Below are 16,147 nucleotides of genomic sequence, written 5' to 3'. Positions count from 1 at the left end.
GCCATCTGGGTTAGGTTTCCCGGGAAGCCGTGTGCAGAGGGCGAGCACTTACAGGGTCTGTGGTGGGCGCTCCTGGGGGTTCTGCCCAGGACACCGAGGGCAGCCTGCCAGGTGGGCTCACGTGTGACCACTAGGCCAGCGACAGCAGCAGCATATGGGTTCCGAGAGAGCCCGGATCCTGGGAGTGTGGCCTGGTGCTGGAGATTTTCCATCCAAGTCTCCAAGTGACTCTGAAGCACCTTTGAGTTCAGCATCACTGCTACAGGGAAACAGCTCTGCCGAACAACGGCTCACCTGGAAATCCCTGGCCTGTTCCCTGTCCCTCTTTGGAGTTATCAAAACTCAGAGAACAAGGGCAACTTTGTCCCAAAGCCTCTGGAAGCTGCCACAATCACAGAGGAGCAGAGTAAGGAGTGGAGGCTTTGGCAGAGTTGGATGATCAGGGTTCGAATCCTGCCACTGACTCTAAGTCACAGCTTCTGCGACCATCCCTTCCTGGACCGGTAAAACAACCGTAACTGCCGTCACCTGTGGGTGCCACGAGGCACTGAGACAACTCCTGTAAGACACCAGAGCAGTGCCTGGTAAATGGCAAGCACCCGAGAAACGTTAGTATCCTTGTCATGGTTGGCTACCGTCGTTTATTAATCCTGCAAAATTATAGATCAAGGGAGGGCTCTTTGCATCATCCTTTGGAAAGAGCTTCCAGAGGGTCTGAAGATAATAATGGTGTGTGCAGATGCAGAACATGCAATCTATCCTGAATCAGAGCTCATGTATCCTATTCTAGTGCAGGATACAGTAAGATGTGGAGCTAAGAAAATCCCATGCAGGGTACATTAGTAATTCTTTTAGAAATGTGGGTAGACATCTCTGACTCTCCATTAATGACGGGGTCATGCATCTGACCACGACCACATTAAGAGAGCCATCCCTTACCCTGTTCCAACGCCTTCAGATTTCAAAGGTGCAGTATCATCGACAAGCCACAGCGGGGCGTGTAGCTCTAATTTTTACTGAAGTTGAGGGAGCTGTACATCGCAAGCATTATAAACAGAATTCCTGAGATACCATATTAGTAATATTTAACAAATTCGGAAAAACTAAAGGATGGTCTCAACATGTTTCATACAGGCAGAGTCACCAAATACATATGGTTTTAAAAGTTGACTGCAGATTTGTGCCTGGTGGGTAGTATTCAATTCTGGTGGCACATTGCAACCATCTAGGGTGGTGGTGGGGAGCTGTTTAAAATTCCTGAAGACCATATTGCACCCCACCCATAAGGGGGTCACAGAAAGGGAATGGTATCAGCCTTTGAAAGCTCCTCAGGTTGAGAATGGCTGATCTATGGATTAGTGGAGCCTGAAAGTTATATGAAACACCTGGCTGTCCCTGTAATAAGTGATGTTGGGGGTCAAGGTCACTTTATCAGGAAAAAAACCAAAAACAAAACAGAAGTTGAAAAAGAGAGACCAGCAAGCTAATTACGATGGAGCCAGCACGTCCTTGTCTCTGCATCGGGACCACAGATGTCCTGGCGGTGACGTCACTGGCTCCAGATGCATATTTGAAGAGAGACAAAGATCAAAGTGGCGGAGTGTGCTCTTCCTGCCTACTGGCCAGATGCTGGCATCCTGATGCTCGTGGGCACACAACCACCCTGCCGTGAGCAGAAACCATTCGAAGGCCAGCCCTTCTGCTGTCTACGCACTTCCTGAAGAATGACCTGAGGCTGTGGTCGATTTAAAACTCTTCTAACATTACAGATGGCAGACAACGCAAAGTTTAAAGAAAAAGAGGGGGAGGGGGGTGGATTTTGGAAGAGGGATTTAGATCACATGTGTTTACACTCCATCATTATCTCTTCTTCAAAAGAAAAATGACTGTGATGAAATATGGGCTTAAGAATTAGTCCCAAACGGATGAAACTGCGCAGCAGCCTCTGGCGTCCCAGATGCGGGGCTGGTCTGGCTCCTAACTTTCCTTACAGCTAAATATCTGGATGATAATTCTTCATCTTTAGATACTGTAGGACAAAGTTCTGGGTTTAGAAGGTGCTGAGGCCATGCATGCCTTTCAAACTCGCTTAGATAAAAGCACAAAGAAACAAAAGCCGCTCAGGGACTCATGGGGCTGGCAGGGCTTAAGTTACTTCCACTGACACTTTGTTGTTGTTCAGTCGCTCAGTTGTATCCAACTCTTTTCGTCCCCATGGACTGCAGCATGCCAGGCTTCCCTGTCCTTCACTAGCTCCCGGAGTTTGCTTGAACTCATGTCCATTGGGTCAGTGATGCCATCCAACCATCTCATCCTCTGTTGTCCCCTTTTCCTCTTGCCCTCAATCTTTCCCAGCATCAGGGTCTTTTCCAACAAGTCAGCTCTTCACATCAGGTGGCCAGGGTAGTGGAGCTTCAGCTTCAGCATCAGTCCTTCCAATGAATATTCAGGACTGATATCCTTTAGGATGGACTGGTTGGATCTCCTTGCAGTCCAAGGGACTCTCAAGGGTCTTGTCTAGCATCACAGTTTGAAAGCATCAATTCTCTGCTGCTCAGCCTTCTTTAAGTCCAACTCTCACATCGGTACATGACTACTGGAAAAACTATAGCTTTGAGTATATGGATCTTTGTCTAAATCACATCAAATTGTGAAAAAGATTTGTGATGGTAAAAGGGTCTTCAGCACTCACATAGCCCAACCCCCTTGTGTCTACAGAGGAGGAAACTGAGGTCGGGAGAGCTGCCTGTGCAGTGACATCCAGCTGGTAGACACTGGAGATGCTCTACCAGCTCTCCTGACTCCCAAGCCAAGGAACTTGCCGCTGCATCACAGCCGCTGAAGAGGTGAATCCAGAACACTCACTTCTTGTTGCCTGAATCATCAAAGCTCCCCACCTCCTCAGGGGCCCAGTGTTTAAGTAATGATTCTAACGTTCAAGGCATAGAATGTGCCTGTCCTTTCCCATAATTTTAATTATGGGGACGAATTACTCCCCTCAGCTCCTACCCTTGATGTCCTTGGTTACCTGCATTAGAACGTTTTTCTCAGTAAAACATGAAAAACAACCATGAGTCCTCTGTGACTATGTGGTGAATTCAGTAGAGACGAGTCACTGAAAATGAAATATGGAGAGATTCTTCCAGAATGTGGCTGCTGGGGGCAGGCAGTGGGATACCACGGTAGTTTTAAAAACTGGAACGGTCCAGCTCTTTGTAGCTGTGATTCTTGGAGGAAGCGGAGGAGGGAGGACAGAGAGAATTCAAAGTCCAGGCTCAGCTGTGCAGGGAGCTGGGCTGTTCCACCACGAGCCCGCTCTTCCTGACGAAACGGATGGGCCCCATCCACTGAGCAGGAACGACTGCCTCTCTGCAGGGCAGGACGGACGAGTGTCAGCCTGCTCTCACCCAGGAGAGGCCCCACGATCTGCAGCCCACAGCTCCCCGCCGCCCACCCTCGGACTGTGGCTGCTTCACCCGGCGGTGACAGCATCCTTGCCTGAAAGTCGACCAGATGGCCTGTCAACTTTGGGTCCCAGGGCTCAGCTCTTTGATGCTAATACGTTAGAATTTTCCAAACTGTATCTTTCAGGACAATGCCATTTGTGAGATGCTTATGAGTGTGTCTTCAGAAAATAATTTCAGGGAGTACAGGTTTAATCAAAATTAACATTTTTTTAATGGCACGCGTGTGTGTGAGTCGCTCAGTCATGTCCGACTCTTTTCGACACTGTGGATATAGCCCACCAGGTTCCTCTGTCCATGGGATTCTCCAGGCAAGAATACTGGAGTGGGTTGCCATGCTCTCCTCCATGGGATTTTCCCAACACAGGGATTGAACCCGGGTCTCCTGCATTGCAGGCGGATTCTTTACTGTCTGAGCTACAGGGAACTCCTTTAATGGCAAGCTCCAGGCATTTAATACACTCATATCATGAATCCTGCAGAAGCAAGTACAGTAAATACATTCTCCTTGAACATCTGAACACAGAACCTTTCAAACAAAGTAAGGCTTATTGACATCTCCCAGGACCACAAAGCCCTATGGAAGACAATGTGGAAAAATGCTGCAATAAATGGTAGGTAAAATAGTCTTTAAATGAAAGTAACAGTAGAGAAGGTGCAAAATCAATCAATACTTAAGACCACTCCGATTTTTTTTAATTGAATTCTCAGCTTTAGAAGTCTGACTGGTCATCACTTAAATTCTTGATTTCTTGTACCAAAACTTCGTGTATGTTTGCATATTTTTTAAAAAGTGCAATTCATCTTTCAGGAAAGGAAACAGGAGTGTGGTCACAGGACCAACTCAGCACAAGAGACTTAATTTCAAAGCTGCAATGAGACCTTCCCATCCCTAGCCCTTGGGCTGAGCCCCTCTCAGAGTCCACCTTGCCCACAAGCAAGGCTGGAGGTGAGGGCCTCCCATCACAGTCCAGCCTGTCACCACCTCTGGCTCAGACCCATCCCTGGACAGGGTGGCTTTAGAGGGATGAGGACGAGGAAGCTAAGAATTAGTGCAAGAGGCGGAGGCCACCCGAGGCCAAAGAACAAGTCGATTCAGAGTCTAAAATCTTGCCCTAGGCTCCGGAAATTCCATCCGACTCCTCTGGTCTCTGCTAGGTAAGGTTGGGTCTCTGGTCGGACCATGCTACCCCACCCCACCCCCCACCCCCAGCTGGGCAGTGCTCACGGATGGCTCAGGTCCTGCTGTTTGGAGATCCTTAGCCTCTAACCCCACTCAGCGGTTGTTGCTGCCCCCTCTGCTGGTTCTCTCTAGACTGGGTTGCTCAATGCTGCCCTTACACCCAGGTAAACAGGACTTCATTTGAATAGAAATGGGAGACAAAGACACAACAGGGTTACCCGGTTGAGGACCCCTCAACCCTGAATACTCACTGGAAGGACTGAAGCTCCAATACTTTGGCCACCGGATGCAAAGAGCCAACTCACTGGAAAAGACCCTGATGCTGGCAAAGATTGAAGGCGGGAGGAGAAGGGGTGACAGAGGATGAGATGGTTGGATGGCATCACCGACTCAATGGACATAAGTTTGAGCAGGCTCCGGGAGTTGATGATGGACATGGAGGCCTGGCGTGCTGCAGTCCATGGGGTCGCAAAGAGTAGGACATGACTTAGCGACTGAACAACAACAGCCCAAGCCCATGGGCTCCCTGGCTCGGAGCACAGCTATAAATCCAATTCCAAGACGAAAATTTAGAAAGCTGCCTTCTTCTTGCTGACTCTCAAGTCAGCCTACACACAACACCAGTGGCAAAGTGTACCTCGTGTTTCAATTTTTCTTTTTCCAGTGAGATCCTTCCTTTCAGTGAAGAACATAACCTAAGAGGTAAGTGGACGATTCTCCTCCCCCAAACCTTCTCCACCATGGGACAAAAAGGATTTTAATTCCAAATGCTAATTTTAAAAAAGTAAGTAAGTATGTAAAGTTGCTCAGTCGTGTTCGACTCTTTGTGACCCCATGGACGGTAGCCTACCAGGCTCCTCTATCCATGGGATTCTCCAGGCAAGAATACTAGAGTGGGTTGCCATTTCCTTCTCAAGGGGATCCTCCCGACTTAGGGATCGAACCTGGGTCTCCAGCATTGCAGGCAGACGCTTTACCATCTGAGCCACCAGGGAAGTCCCAAAGGAAATCAACCATGAGTATTCACTGGAAGTGAAGTAAGGTGAAAGTTGCTCAGTTGTGTCCGACTCTTTGCGACACCATGGACTATAGAGTCCATGGGATTCTCCAGGCCAGAATACTGGAGTGGGTAGCCTTTCCCTTCTCCAGGGGATCTTCCAAACCCAGGGATTGAACCCAGGTCTCCCTCATTGCAGGCAGATTCTTTGTGGGGGCAAAACTCTTTTCTCAACCCTGATGCTCAAAAGAGTGTGAGCCCCTGCTTTTCCGCACCTCTGGGCAGCCTGGCCCCCCGAGCTTCAGGCTTTAGAAAGCGTCGCACTGAGCCCTCTGATCGAGTCCAACCATCCCCATTGCCCACCCCTGCGCTGACTCCATGCAGACATTTCACATTATTCCTGATAGACGGTGGCTTGCTCATGACTCACCCCGGCTGCTCTCAGGGTTGGCTTTGTAGTTTTTCTGCGCCCGGCAGCTGGTCCCCAGCTGTTGGCTGTCCCTGGCTGATGGCCACAGTGTCCACCCTTTTTAGAATATCAGGTTACATGGGAGAAGCGCTACCTGCTGAGCTCCCAGCAGCCCCGGTCCCTTCCTCTCCCTGCAGTTCTCGGATCAGATGATTTGCCCTGGGAGCCCCCTCCCCGTCCGGAGACGGCCCAGGTCCAGCTGATCTCTCCAAAGAGAGGAGTGTTCCTGCCTCTTTCCCCTCCTGAGGGGGCAAAGCTGGGCCCTGAGCTCAGGGAGATGCCAGCAGCTTCGGGGCCTACCGGGGTTGGATATGGGCCTCAAAGGCCTCTCCCACCACTTACAGAAGGCAGTGACCGACGCTCAGGTGGATCACATCCCTAAGCCATCAGACGTCTCAGCTGAATCCAGTCAAAAGAATACAAATGAGTTGCTCAAATTCTCTGAAGAAAGGTCAGCGCCTAAAAGGCCTCCACTGGGCATACTAAAGGCAATAAAAATGAACGACTAGAAAAAGGTTCTCCACGCTCTCCATTTCCGTTTTTCACCTGATCGTGAACCGAGTAACGGCTCATGCACAGGCACGGGGCCCCAGGCTCTGCTTTCGGCAGCACCGAGGTGGACTGCTGCCTTACCCAGAAGCATTTCGTGTTTTTATTCAGCCCGTTCATTTTCCTTGGGGGAACCCGGTGCGTCTGGCCTCATCGCTGTCCCTCCTGGTTTGGTCTCAGCTGGTCCCTGAGTCCTGCCCATCGGTCCACGAGCACGCCCCCTCTGTGCTGGGTGCTCAGCTTCTCCCAGTACATGAGCAGCTCGTGAGCCTTGCGGCCAACAGGCACCTCGGTTCACTGGGTCCCCAGGGGTGTGACCTTCTGTCCTTTCTCTCACCCAGATCCCACCTGCCATTCACACACATGCCACCTCCTGTCTGTAGCTTCTGGAGGAAACCTGTGGGTTCCCAAGTGCCTGCCTGCCCATCCACCCACCCATCCATCCATCTATCCATCCATCCCTCCATCCATCCATCCGTCCGTCATCTATCCATCCGTCCATCCATCCATCCATCCACCCACCCACCCACCCATCCATCCGTCTGTCCATCCGTCCATCCACCCATCCGTCCATCCCTCTATCCATCCATCCATCCATTCATCTATCCATCTATCCACCCATCCATACATCCTCCATCCATCTACCCACCCACCCATCCATCCATCTGTCCGTTCGTCCATCCATCCATCCATCCATCCACCCGTCCGTCCATCCATCCATCCATCCGTCCGTCCATCCGTCCATTCGTCCATCCATCCATCCACCCGTCCGTCCATCTGTCCATTCGTCCATCCACCCATCCATCCCTCCATCCATCCATCGCTCCAAACCTCCATCCGTCCATCCATCCATCCACCCACCCACCCATCCACCCACCCACCCATCCACCCGTCCATCTGTCCATCTATCCACCCACCCGTCTGTCCATCTGTCCGTCCGTCCATCCATCCATCCTTCCGTCCATCCGTCCACCCGTCCGTCATTAGCGGGATGCTCCTCTTGCCCTACTCACCAGTGTCGTTGGGGTACTTGTCTTCCTTGGTGCACGTCCTGCCGTCTTCTTCCTGGACATAGCCCTCCCGGCACTCACAGCGGTAGCTCCCCAGGGTGTTTACGCAGATGTGCGCGCACAGCGTCTCATTGCTCGTGGCGCACTCATCGATATCTGGGTTTGAACCAAATGCAGAGAACGCTCAGTCTCAAAGAGACCACTTCTGACACAAGAGGCCTGGCTCCTCTGCTAATGTCAGCAAAGGACACTCTGCCAGACCTCTGTCGCCAGAGCCTGGGAGAATGCGGGAAGCTAGAGACGCGGGCCGACCAGACAAGAGCACTTCCAGCAAGGTCACCATGGTAACCAAAGGACGGTTGATGGGCTTCCTGGGTGGGGCTATGCCGCCACCAGGTCACGTGGCTCGGGGCAGGCACCGCTAGACCCTGAAGGTCTCACTGGAGCACTCGGCATTGAAGTTCGCCCTAAACACTCTGCAGGGCTCTTTGGAAGAGGAAATGAGATAACGGATGGCAACATGTTTTGTAAAACCACTTTCATAGAAATCACTTCCTACCAAGACCGTAGTGTGCAGAGGGTTTTTACGATCCGTTTCTGACCACAGGCTCCTAACAGCGTGGTGGTGACCTAAGGCCGCTGGCTCCTTCCCAGTTAGAGCCGCTTCTGATAAAGGAAAATAGTCACAGTGGGACTAATGGACAGAGTTTTCCCAGAAAAGTTCGGCCCCATCGATGACCCAAACAGACCCCTCCTGTGAGGCGGAAATGAGCCACGACACCATCAAACAAGGAGCTGGCGAGAGTCCACATGAACCGTGTAGGTCTCAGACCTGCTCCCCTACTGAACCGGTGGAACCACACCGTCTCCCCGCAGGAGGAGAGAGGGAGGCCCAGACCCCATCTCCTGCTCATTGGCTGTGGACACCGGGCCGGAGCCAGGACACAGAGCCCCAGACTGTGCACACGCGTCCAGAGGAGAGGGCCCCGCCCCATGCTCCAGAATGCCGGCAGCGACCCAGCCACTCCATGGACCAGCTGCCCAGGACCCACCTCTAGCAGACCCTGTGTGCCCACGAGGGGCACGTGGTCGCCTGGGTGCTCCCCACATGGCAGTTTATGCTGTGTCACCTGAGGACTGAGATGTCACAGCCGACGCCTCCTCTGCAGTTCCTAGGGCTGACTGCCTCTGTCCACGTGCCCTGAGCCCAAGGACGAGGCTGCTTCTACTGTCCGCAGCAGGGAGGACAAGGTTGCCAGGGGAGAGAAAGAGGTGGAACTCGTAGCCGCAGGCCAGTGCTGCTGGCCCCAGGTGAAAAGAACCGGGTACCGTGGCCACCGCAACTGGACTCAGACACGACACCTGGGACCTCAGATGCTGACTGATGGGGGTACCTCGCCCTCCAGAGGAGAGCCCATGGGTCCCCCTTTCTTCGCTGGGTGGTTTCCACTCCATTCCTGGTCAGTGGGAGGTGCCATCCCAGGTGCTGCAGGGGAGAGGCCAGGAGACCTACCATCTGGAACGTTTCTTAAAATGAGGCTCTCCAGAGCCCCCCTCCCCCACTGGGGCAGAGAAGGGGGCTGCTTTATTTTCTACTCCGATCTCCCTTCTGTGTCCCCAGTCCATCTTCGAGCTGAAACTCAAACTTCACTGTGCATTTGTAGATTTCTGCATCTACTCTCAGGACCTGAGGGGAGACTAGGAAACTTTTTTTTTTTTTTTTAAAGCAATAAGCCTGGGTGTTTCTGAGACAGTTTAGCCATGGAAGGACCACACTAAGATACAAGCAGCTCCAGGGACGAAGGACCATGAACCTGCCTCAGACACCCAAGGAGAACAGGGCTGGGAAGGCCAGTGAGAGAGGGTGGCAGGAGCGAGCCGGTGGGGACGGATGTGCTGGCTTTGTCCAGTGGGCCTGGGCAGGCTTCAGTTCCCCCTGACCCACCTCCAGCCTGCCTGCCGTACGGACCCCTCCTCTTCCCCAATCTCTCTTACCAGTTGTCTTCTGAGAGAGGCTGCTTCTCGTTTCACTCGTTCTGCATTTTCCCATTTCTGCTCACTAATATTCTTTTTGTTAACCTTATTCTAGTTTTCATTTGATAATATTCTCCTTCTCATGTTCTTACATCTCACTGCCAGTGAGGATCTGAGTGGTACCCCGTCCCTCAAGGATCCCTCAGTTTTCATAATCATGGTAGAGGCAGTGACCCATAGAACAGTACCACCCCAACTCCATCCAACAAGCACCAGGATGTAAGTACCACCCCAACTCCATCCAACAAGCACCAGGATGTAAGTACCACCCCAACTCCATCCATACAAGTATCAAGATGTAACAGGAGGGATCAAAGTGGCCCCTGGCGTCCCCACTGACGAAGAATGTCCAGTAGGGTCGCCAGAAAAAGGCACGCCCTCGGAGCTGGGGAGTAACACGCACCCAGGCAGTACGGCCTCTCCCGCCTCCGGTGCCTCTCCCGGTCGTAGCGGTATCCTGGGTAGCACGTGCACAGCACTCGGCCGAAGTTATCTGTGCACTGCTGCTCGCAGGGAGCCTCGGCACACACGTCGTAATCTGAAAGAGAGGAGTGTGAGCTCACACCAACACAGTCACTCGCTAGGCGGAGGCGGGGGCACCCCGCCATGGCCGGGAACAGACTTTGCAGCAAACTCTCAGCTCAGGGTGAACAGTGACGTGGCCTGCTATGTGCTGAGGCAATGAATTCTTCAGGTTACAAGGAACCTTCTGAGAGAGTCATTTCCTAGGCAGGTTGATAGGAAATCTAGGGGTCCCCAAGGAGAGAGGGGTCTCCAAATGGACGAAATAGCCTGCAAGTGTCAGACATTTTATCTCTCTTAAGCGGCAGGAGGAAACAAACTAGCAATATTTTTTTCCTTCTCTATACAAATTTAAAGAGAGGTTTCTCTTAAAATACTGTGTTGCCATAATGACACCTGGTTTCCCCTGAAGTTAGCTATTCTTGAGCCTAGAGATAACCAATGCCTTTTTCTTATGGAAATGTTTGTCTTAAGCCATGCTAATGTACTATGCCTTTACCCCAAACTCGGTCTCCAAGTCGGTTCCGCCTCTTGGCCCAGAACCTACTTGACAAACCTGTATGTTATACTCAGATATTGTTTCCCTAATCTATGTAAATGAAACTATTTGTATGGTGCTCTGCCCTTCTTTAAGATTCAAGTTAATCATTTTATGGCCCAGGATAAACCTTTTGGTGCCATTCTGAATTTTAAGACATTCCTTTCTTTCATTAACAGACTGCTAGTGACTATGTAACATCCAGTTGAAGACTAGCAGGGGGGTACTCTTTCTGCCCCCTTCTGATGCCTATGTCAGAAGCTTTCTCTATCTCCTTTATACTTTAATAAAACTTGATTACACAAAAGCTCTGAGCGATCAAGCCTCGTCTCTGGCCCCGGATTGAATTCTTCTCCTCCGGGGGCCAAGAATCCCGGTGTGTTCGCGTGATTCAACAACAGCCTTTCACTTCCAGCAGTGCTGCAACGGGTAACCAAGTGTTCAGCATCTCAAAGCTTCAAGGAAAATATCACTCGCGATTTCCCCCTGCATCACCTCACCATTATTATTTTTTTCTGTAAGAGCATCATTACAAACTGTAATAGCTTATTGATTGGCACAAACAATCTATGTAGTATGTGCTTACTACGTAAAAGTAACCTCACATTCATCTAGCTCAAAGATCTTCAAATCTAAATACACAGGTCCTGGGGTAAAAGGAGATTTTCCTTTGGGTACCTGGACACATATAACTTTAAAAAGGTCAATATATAGATATTAAAGTTTCATTTTATTTAAAATTTTTTTTCATGTTTATTCTTGCTAAAAATTGATCTGAGAATTTCCACTACAGTCAAGAGTTGTTTTATTTCTCTTTTGTTGCCTTCCCCTTTTCCTTTTCTAATAGAACAGCTTTCTTAAAATATAATTCATGTAGCACAAAATTCATCCTCTGAATTGCACACATCCTCTGAGTGTGCAATTCAGTAGCTGACCATTTTTTTTTTTTTCAATTGGCGAACAGTTCTCTACCACATTGTGTTCCTTTCTCCTGCAGAAGTTGGTCTCTGTCACTCATCCAGAGAACAAAGATGCCTTAGATGGCCAGGTTCTGCTGAATTACCTGGGGCCTGTTTCCTCTTTTCCACCAGCTGCTGCAGAGAGGGGGATTCCTTCCAGCTGAACACTGAAGAACAGCCAGCCCTGATGATGGGCGTCGGCATCACCATGTGAGGGGTGGAGGTGCTGAAAGTCAGGCAGGCTCCCAGGAGGAGTGTGAAGAGGCTGACGTCTGGGTGGCCTGGAGGCGGCAGCGGGCCGGGGAGTGGCGCCTCTGCATGCTGGGAGGCGGCTGGGTAAGGTCGAATGGCTGGGGATGTCCTTCCAGCCCTAACACCATGCAAACTGGGGCGGATGCTCTATTTCATCAAGAATCAAGGCGTCTCCACCTTTCTCAGTCCTTACAAACAAAGTGACGTTTAATGAGCCTCTGAAGGGACTTGGCTCTAAGTCCGGAGCTCAGACTGCATTTATTTCAGACTAGACCCAGCATCTCATTACTCACTGCACTATCTTCCCCAGGTGCTGACAGACACACCAGCCCAGACATGGAGGGAGCCTGGCTGTGCTCGGCCACATGGGAGCTGGAGTCGGGGGGCTGTCAGGCCCCGATGCAGGCGGGGTCAGTGAGACCAGAATCACGGCAAACTCCTGACGGCGTGGAAGGCGGCCCTTGCTCATTGCTCCTCTCCACGGACATGCTTCCAGGGTTGCTTTGCCTGTGTGTGTCCCTGATCAAACGCGTTTTCTTCAACAAAGCATCACCTCTAGGTGGCCCATGTTCTGTGCTCTTTTTGCTTAAGAACAATGGCTCAGCCAGGATTGGCGGTGGGCTGCCCAGCTGTAGCCAGTCAAGCAGCCGGTGGAGCAGACGGAAGTCAGGGATCCCGCATTGACTCTTATGCTCAAATAAAACCGATTTTGAAAAACAGCAGCCCTGATCTCTTCCCGCATTCCAGCTCCGCTGAGGCGCCACTTCCGCCTCGCCTGGCTGATTCTTTCACGATTTCCCTCTGTGTCTCTGAGTGCCTCCTCCTCCTCTGTGTGCTAAGTACTCTCTGTGCATTTCTAGCCTTGGATGAGATGCGTTCAGCTTTATCACTGGTTCCCCAACCACCTCCACACTTCCTACCACCTCCATCCTACCCTTGTCCACTCCATGACATTTTTGTTTGATAAGTCTTCAGTGTTGGCAACATAATAACAATATAAAACTATTTTTGACTGAGTTTGGAAGAATACTCTAATTCCCTATCTTTTCTGGAAGGCCCTTTTGTTTTTCCTGATATTAAAATAGTTATCTAGTACTACATGTGTATTAAAAAGCAGAGACATTACTTTGCTAACAAAGGTCCGTCTAGTCAAGGCTATGGTTTTTCCAGTGGTCATGTATGCATGTGAGAGTTGGACTAAAAAGAAAGCTGAGCACCGAAGAATTGATGCTTTTGAACTGTGGTGTTGGAGAAGACTCTTGAGAATCCCTTGGACTTCAAGGAGATCCAACCAGTCCATCCTTAAGGAAATCAGCTCTGAATATTCATTGGAAGGACTGATGCCAAAGCTGAAACTCCAATACCCTGGCCACCAGATGCGAAGAGCTGACTCACTGAAAACACCCTGATGCTGGGAAAGACTGAAGGCAGGAGGAGAAGGGGACGACAGAGGATGGGATGGTTGGATGGCATCACTGACTCAGTGGACATGAGTTTGAGCTAACTCTTGGAGATGGTGCAGGACAGGGAAGCCTGCAGTCCATGGGGTCACAGTCGGACACGCGACTGAACAACAACGTGCACCTCAATGCTCACAGCACTATTTACAACAGCCAGGACACGGAAGCACCCTAAACGTCCATCAACAGAGGGATGGGGAAAGAAGATGTGGTACGTACATGCAATGGAATATTAGCCACAAAAGTGAACGGAATAATTCCATTTGCAGGAACATGGATGGACCCAGAGAACATCATACTAAGTGAAGTCAGACAGAAAAAGACATATCACTTATGTGTGGAATCTAAAAATTAAGACAAATTTACAAAATGGAAACATACTTCCAGGCATAGAACACAAACTTGTGGTTATCAAAGGGGAAAGAGGAGGAGGGGTAAATCAGGAGTGTGGGGTTAACAGCACCCACGACCACATACAAAGTAAACACGCAGGAGGCATTGTGTAGCAAAGGGAGCTATATGCAGAATCTTGTAATAATCTATAATGGAAAAGAATCTAAAATATGTGTATACATTATTAAGTATTGAGAACAGGGCTGGGGAGTGAGCTGGGTGTGAGGGAGACAGACTGAGGAGGGTCTTAAGTTTTGAAATCAGTTCAGTTCAGTTCAGTTCAGTCACTTAGTCATGTCTGACTCTTTGCGACCCCATGAACCGCAGCACGCCAGGCCTCCCTGTCCATCACCAACTCCCGGAGTCCACCCAAACCCATGTCCATCGAGTTGGTGATGCCATCCAACCATCTCATCCTCTGTCATCCCCTTCTCCTCCTGCCCCCAATCCCTCCTAGCATCAGGGTCTTTTCAGTGAGTCAGCTCTTCCCAACAGGTGGCTAAAGGAGCTTCCACTTCAGCATCAGTCCTTCCAATGAATATTCAGGACTGATTTCTTTTACGATGGACTGGTTGGATCTCCTTGTAGTCCAAGGAACTCTAAAGAGTCTTCTCCAACACCACAGTTCAAAAGCATCAATTCTTCGGTGCTCAGCTTTGTTTATAGTCCAACTCTCACATGCATACATGACCACTGGAAAAACCATAGCCTTGACTAGATGGACCTTTGTTGGCAAAGTAATGTCTCTGCTTTTTAATATGCTGTCTAGGTTGGTCATAACTTTCCTTCCAAGGAGTAAGCATCTTTTAATTTCATGGCTGCAGTCACCATCTGCAGTGATTTTGGAGCCCACAAAAATAAAGTCAGCCACTGTTTCCCCATCTATTTGCCATGAAGTGATGGGACCGGATGCCATGATCTTTGTTTTCTGAATGTTGACCTTTAAGCCAACTTTTTCACTCTCCTCTTTGACTTTCATCAAGAGGCTCTTTAGTTCTTCTTCCCTTTCTGCCATAAGGGTGGTGTCATCTGCATATCTGAGATTATTGAGATTTCTCCTGGCAATCTTGATTCCAGCTTATGCTTCCTCCAGCCCAGTGTTTTTCATGATGTTTTGAAATCATGTGTGCCTAAAAATGCCTTTTTTCAACCCTTATAGCTAGTCTGTAAACGATTCTAGGCTTGGAAAACTACCTCAGAATTTTGAAGGAAATGCTCCCTTGTCATCTAGCTTTCAGACAGGCTGTTATATCCTGTGAGATTCTAATTCTTGATCTTTTGAGTGAATCTCATTTTTTTCTTCTTTAGTTAGTATTTTCTTTTTGCTCCGGGGTGCTCATATCTCACAATGATGTCTTTATGTGGGACGGCTTCAATTTTTGGCAGTTGTTTTTAAATCTAGAAATTCCTGTCCTTCAGTTCTAGAGAATTTTCTTGATTTACTCTCTAATGATTTCTCCCTTCTTCCTCTGTTCTATGTGGAACTCATTTGGATGTTGGATGCCCTGAACTGGTCCTCTAATATTCTTACAGTTTTTCTTTTACTATTTTGTATTCCCTCGATCTGTTTTTTCTTCAGGCTCTATCTCATCTCCCAACCCCTCACCCATTCTCGTTTTATCAGGTTTTTAATCTCTGAGAATTCTCTATTTCTTCTTTCAATGTTCCTTTTTAATAACACCATGTTCTAGTCCCACGGATGCTATACCATTTTTGTATCTCAATGACATATAAACTGTAGTTACTTTGAAGTTTTCTTCTTTCTGCATGGTGTTTTCTCTAAGACTCCCCTCAACCCCCGCCACTGTATGTTTCTTATTGTAGATTTTCCTCTAATGAGTGGTGATCCTGTTTGGACATCTGCTGTAACTGATTCATGGTTAAATAGAATAACTGAAAAAAAAAAAGTTATAGCTAAATGGAAGTGAAGCTACAAAACTAGCTAAATAGAAGACTACAAAATTGGCTAAGCAGAAGCTTTGTGCATGCAGCAGACTTTATAAACATTGGGCTTCATTTAAATGATTTGGCTGGTACATTTCAATGTTAGTTTCTTTAGGACTTTCCCCTGCATTTTTCAGAATGTCCAGAGAGACATTTCCAAGTCCTTACCTGATAAGTAAATCCTGATCTTGGAACTCATGGGGAGAAGACGGCTGAGGGTTTCAACATTTAACGTGTAAGCAATCCTTTACTAAATAAACCCTTCCATTTTCAGCATCAGAGCCCTGCCTCCATCTCTGACTGGCACCCCACAGTCCCAGGACCTTCTGGGTACCCTCTCAAAATTATCAGCATCTCTGGTCTTTTGCTGGTC

General features: G+C 49.3%; 1 protein-coding gene across 1 annotated transcript in view; it reads right to left on the bottom strand.

The window, feature by feature from the left end:
• Positions 1 to 16,147, bottom strand: part of CCBE1 (collagen and calcium binding EGF domains 1) — a 235,970-nt gene that overhangs the window by 18,577 nt on the left and 201,246 nt on the right. The window contains exons 4-5 of the mRNA XM_006073391.4: positions 10,110 to 10,244; positions 7,676 to 7,828 (exon numbers count right to left, since the gene is read on the bottom strand). Coding sequence (XP_006073453.2) covers positions 7,676 to 7,828; positions 10,110 to 10,244 — 288 coding nt within the window. The remainder of the gene's footprint in view (positions 1 to 7,675; positions 7,829 to 10,109; positions 10,245 to 16,147) is intronic.

The sequence above is a fragment of the Bubalus bubalis genome, chromosome 22 (assembly GCF_019923935.1).
Source record: "Bubalus bubalis isolate 160015118507 breed Murrah chromosome 22, NDDB_SH_1, whole genome shotgun sequence".
Lineage (NCBI taxonomy): Eukaryota > Metazoa > Chordata > Mammalia > Artiodactyla > Bovidae > Bubalus > Bubalus bubalis.
The sequence above is the reverse complement of the archived record's forward strand: the minus strand, read 5'-3'. Positions and strand labels throughout refer to the sequence as shown.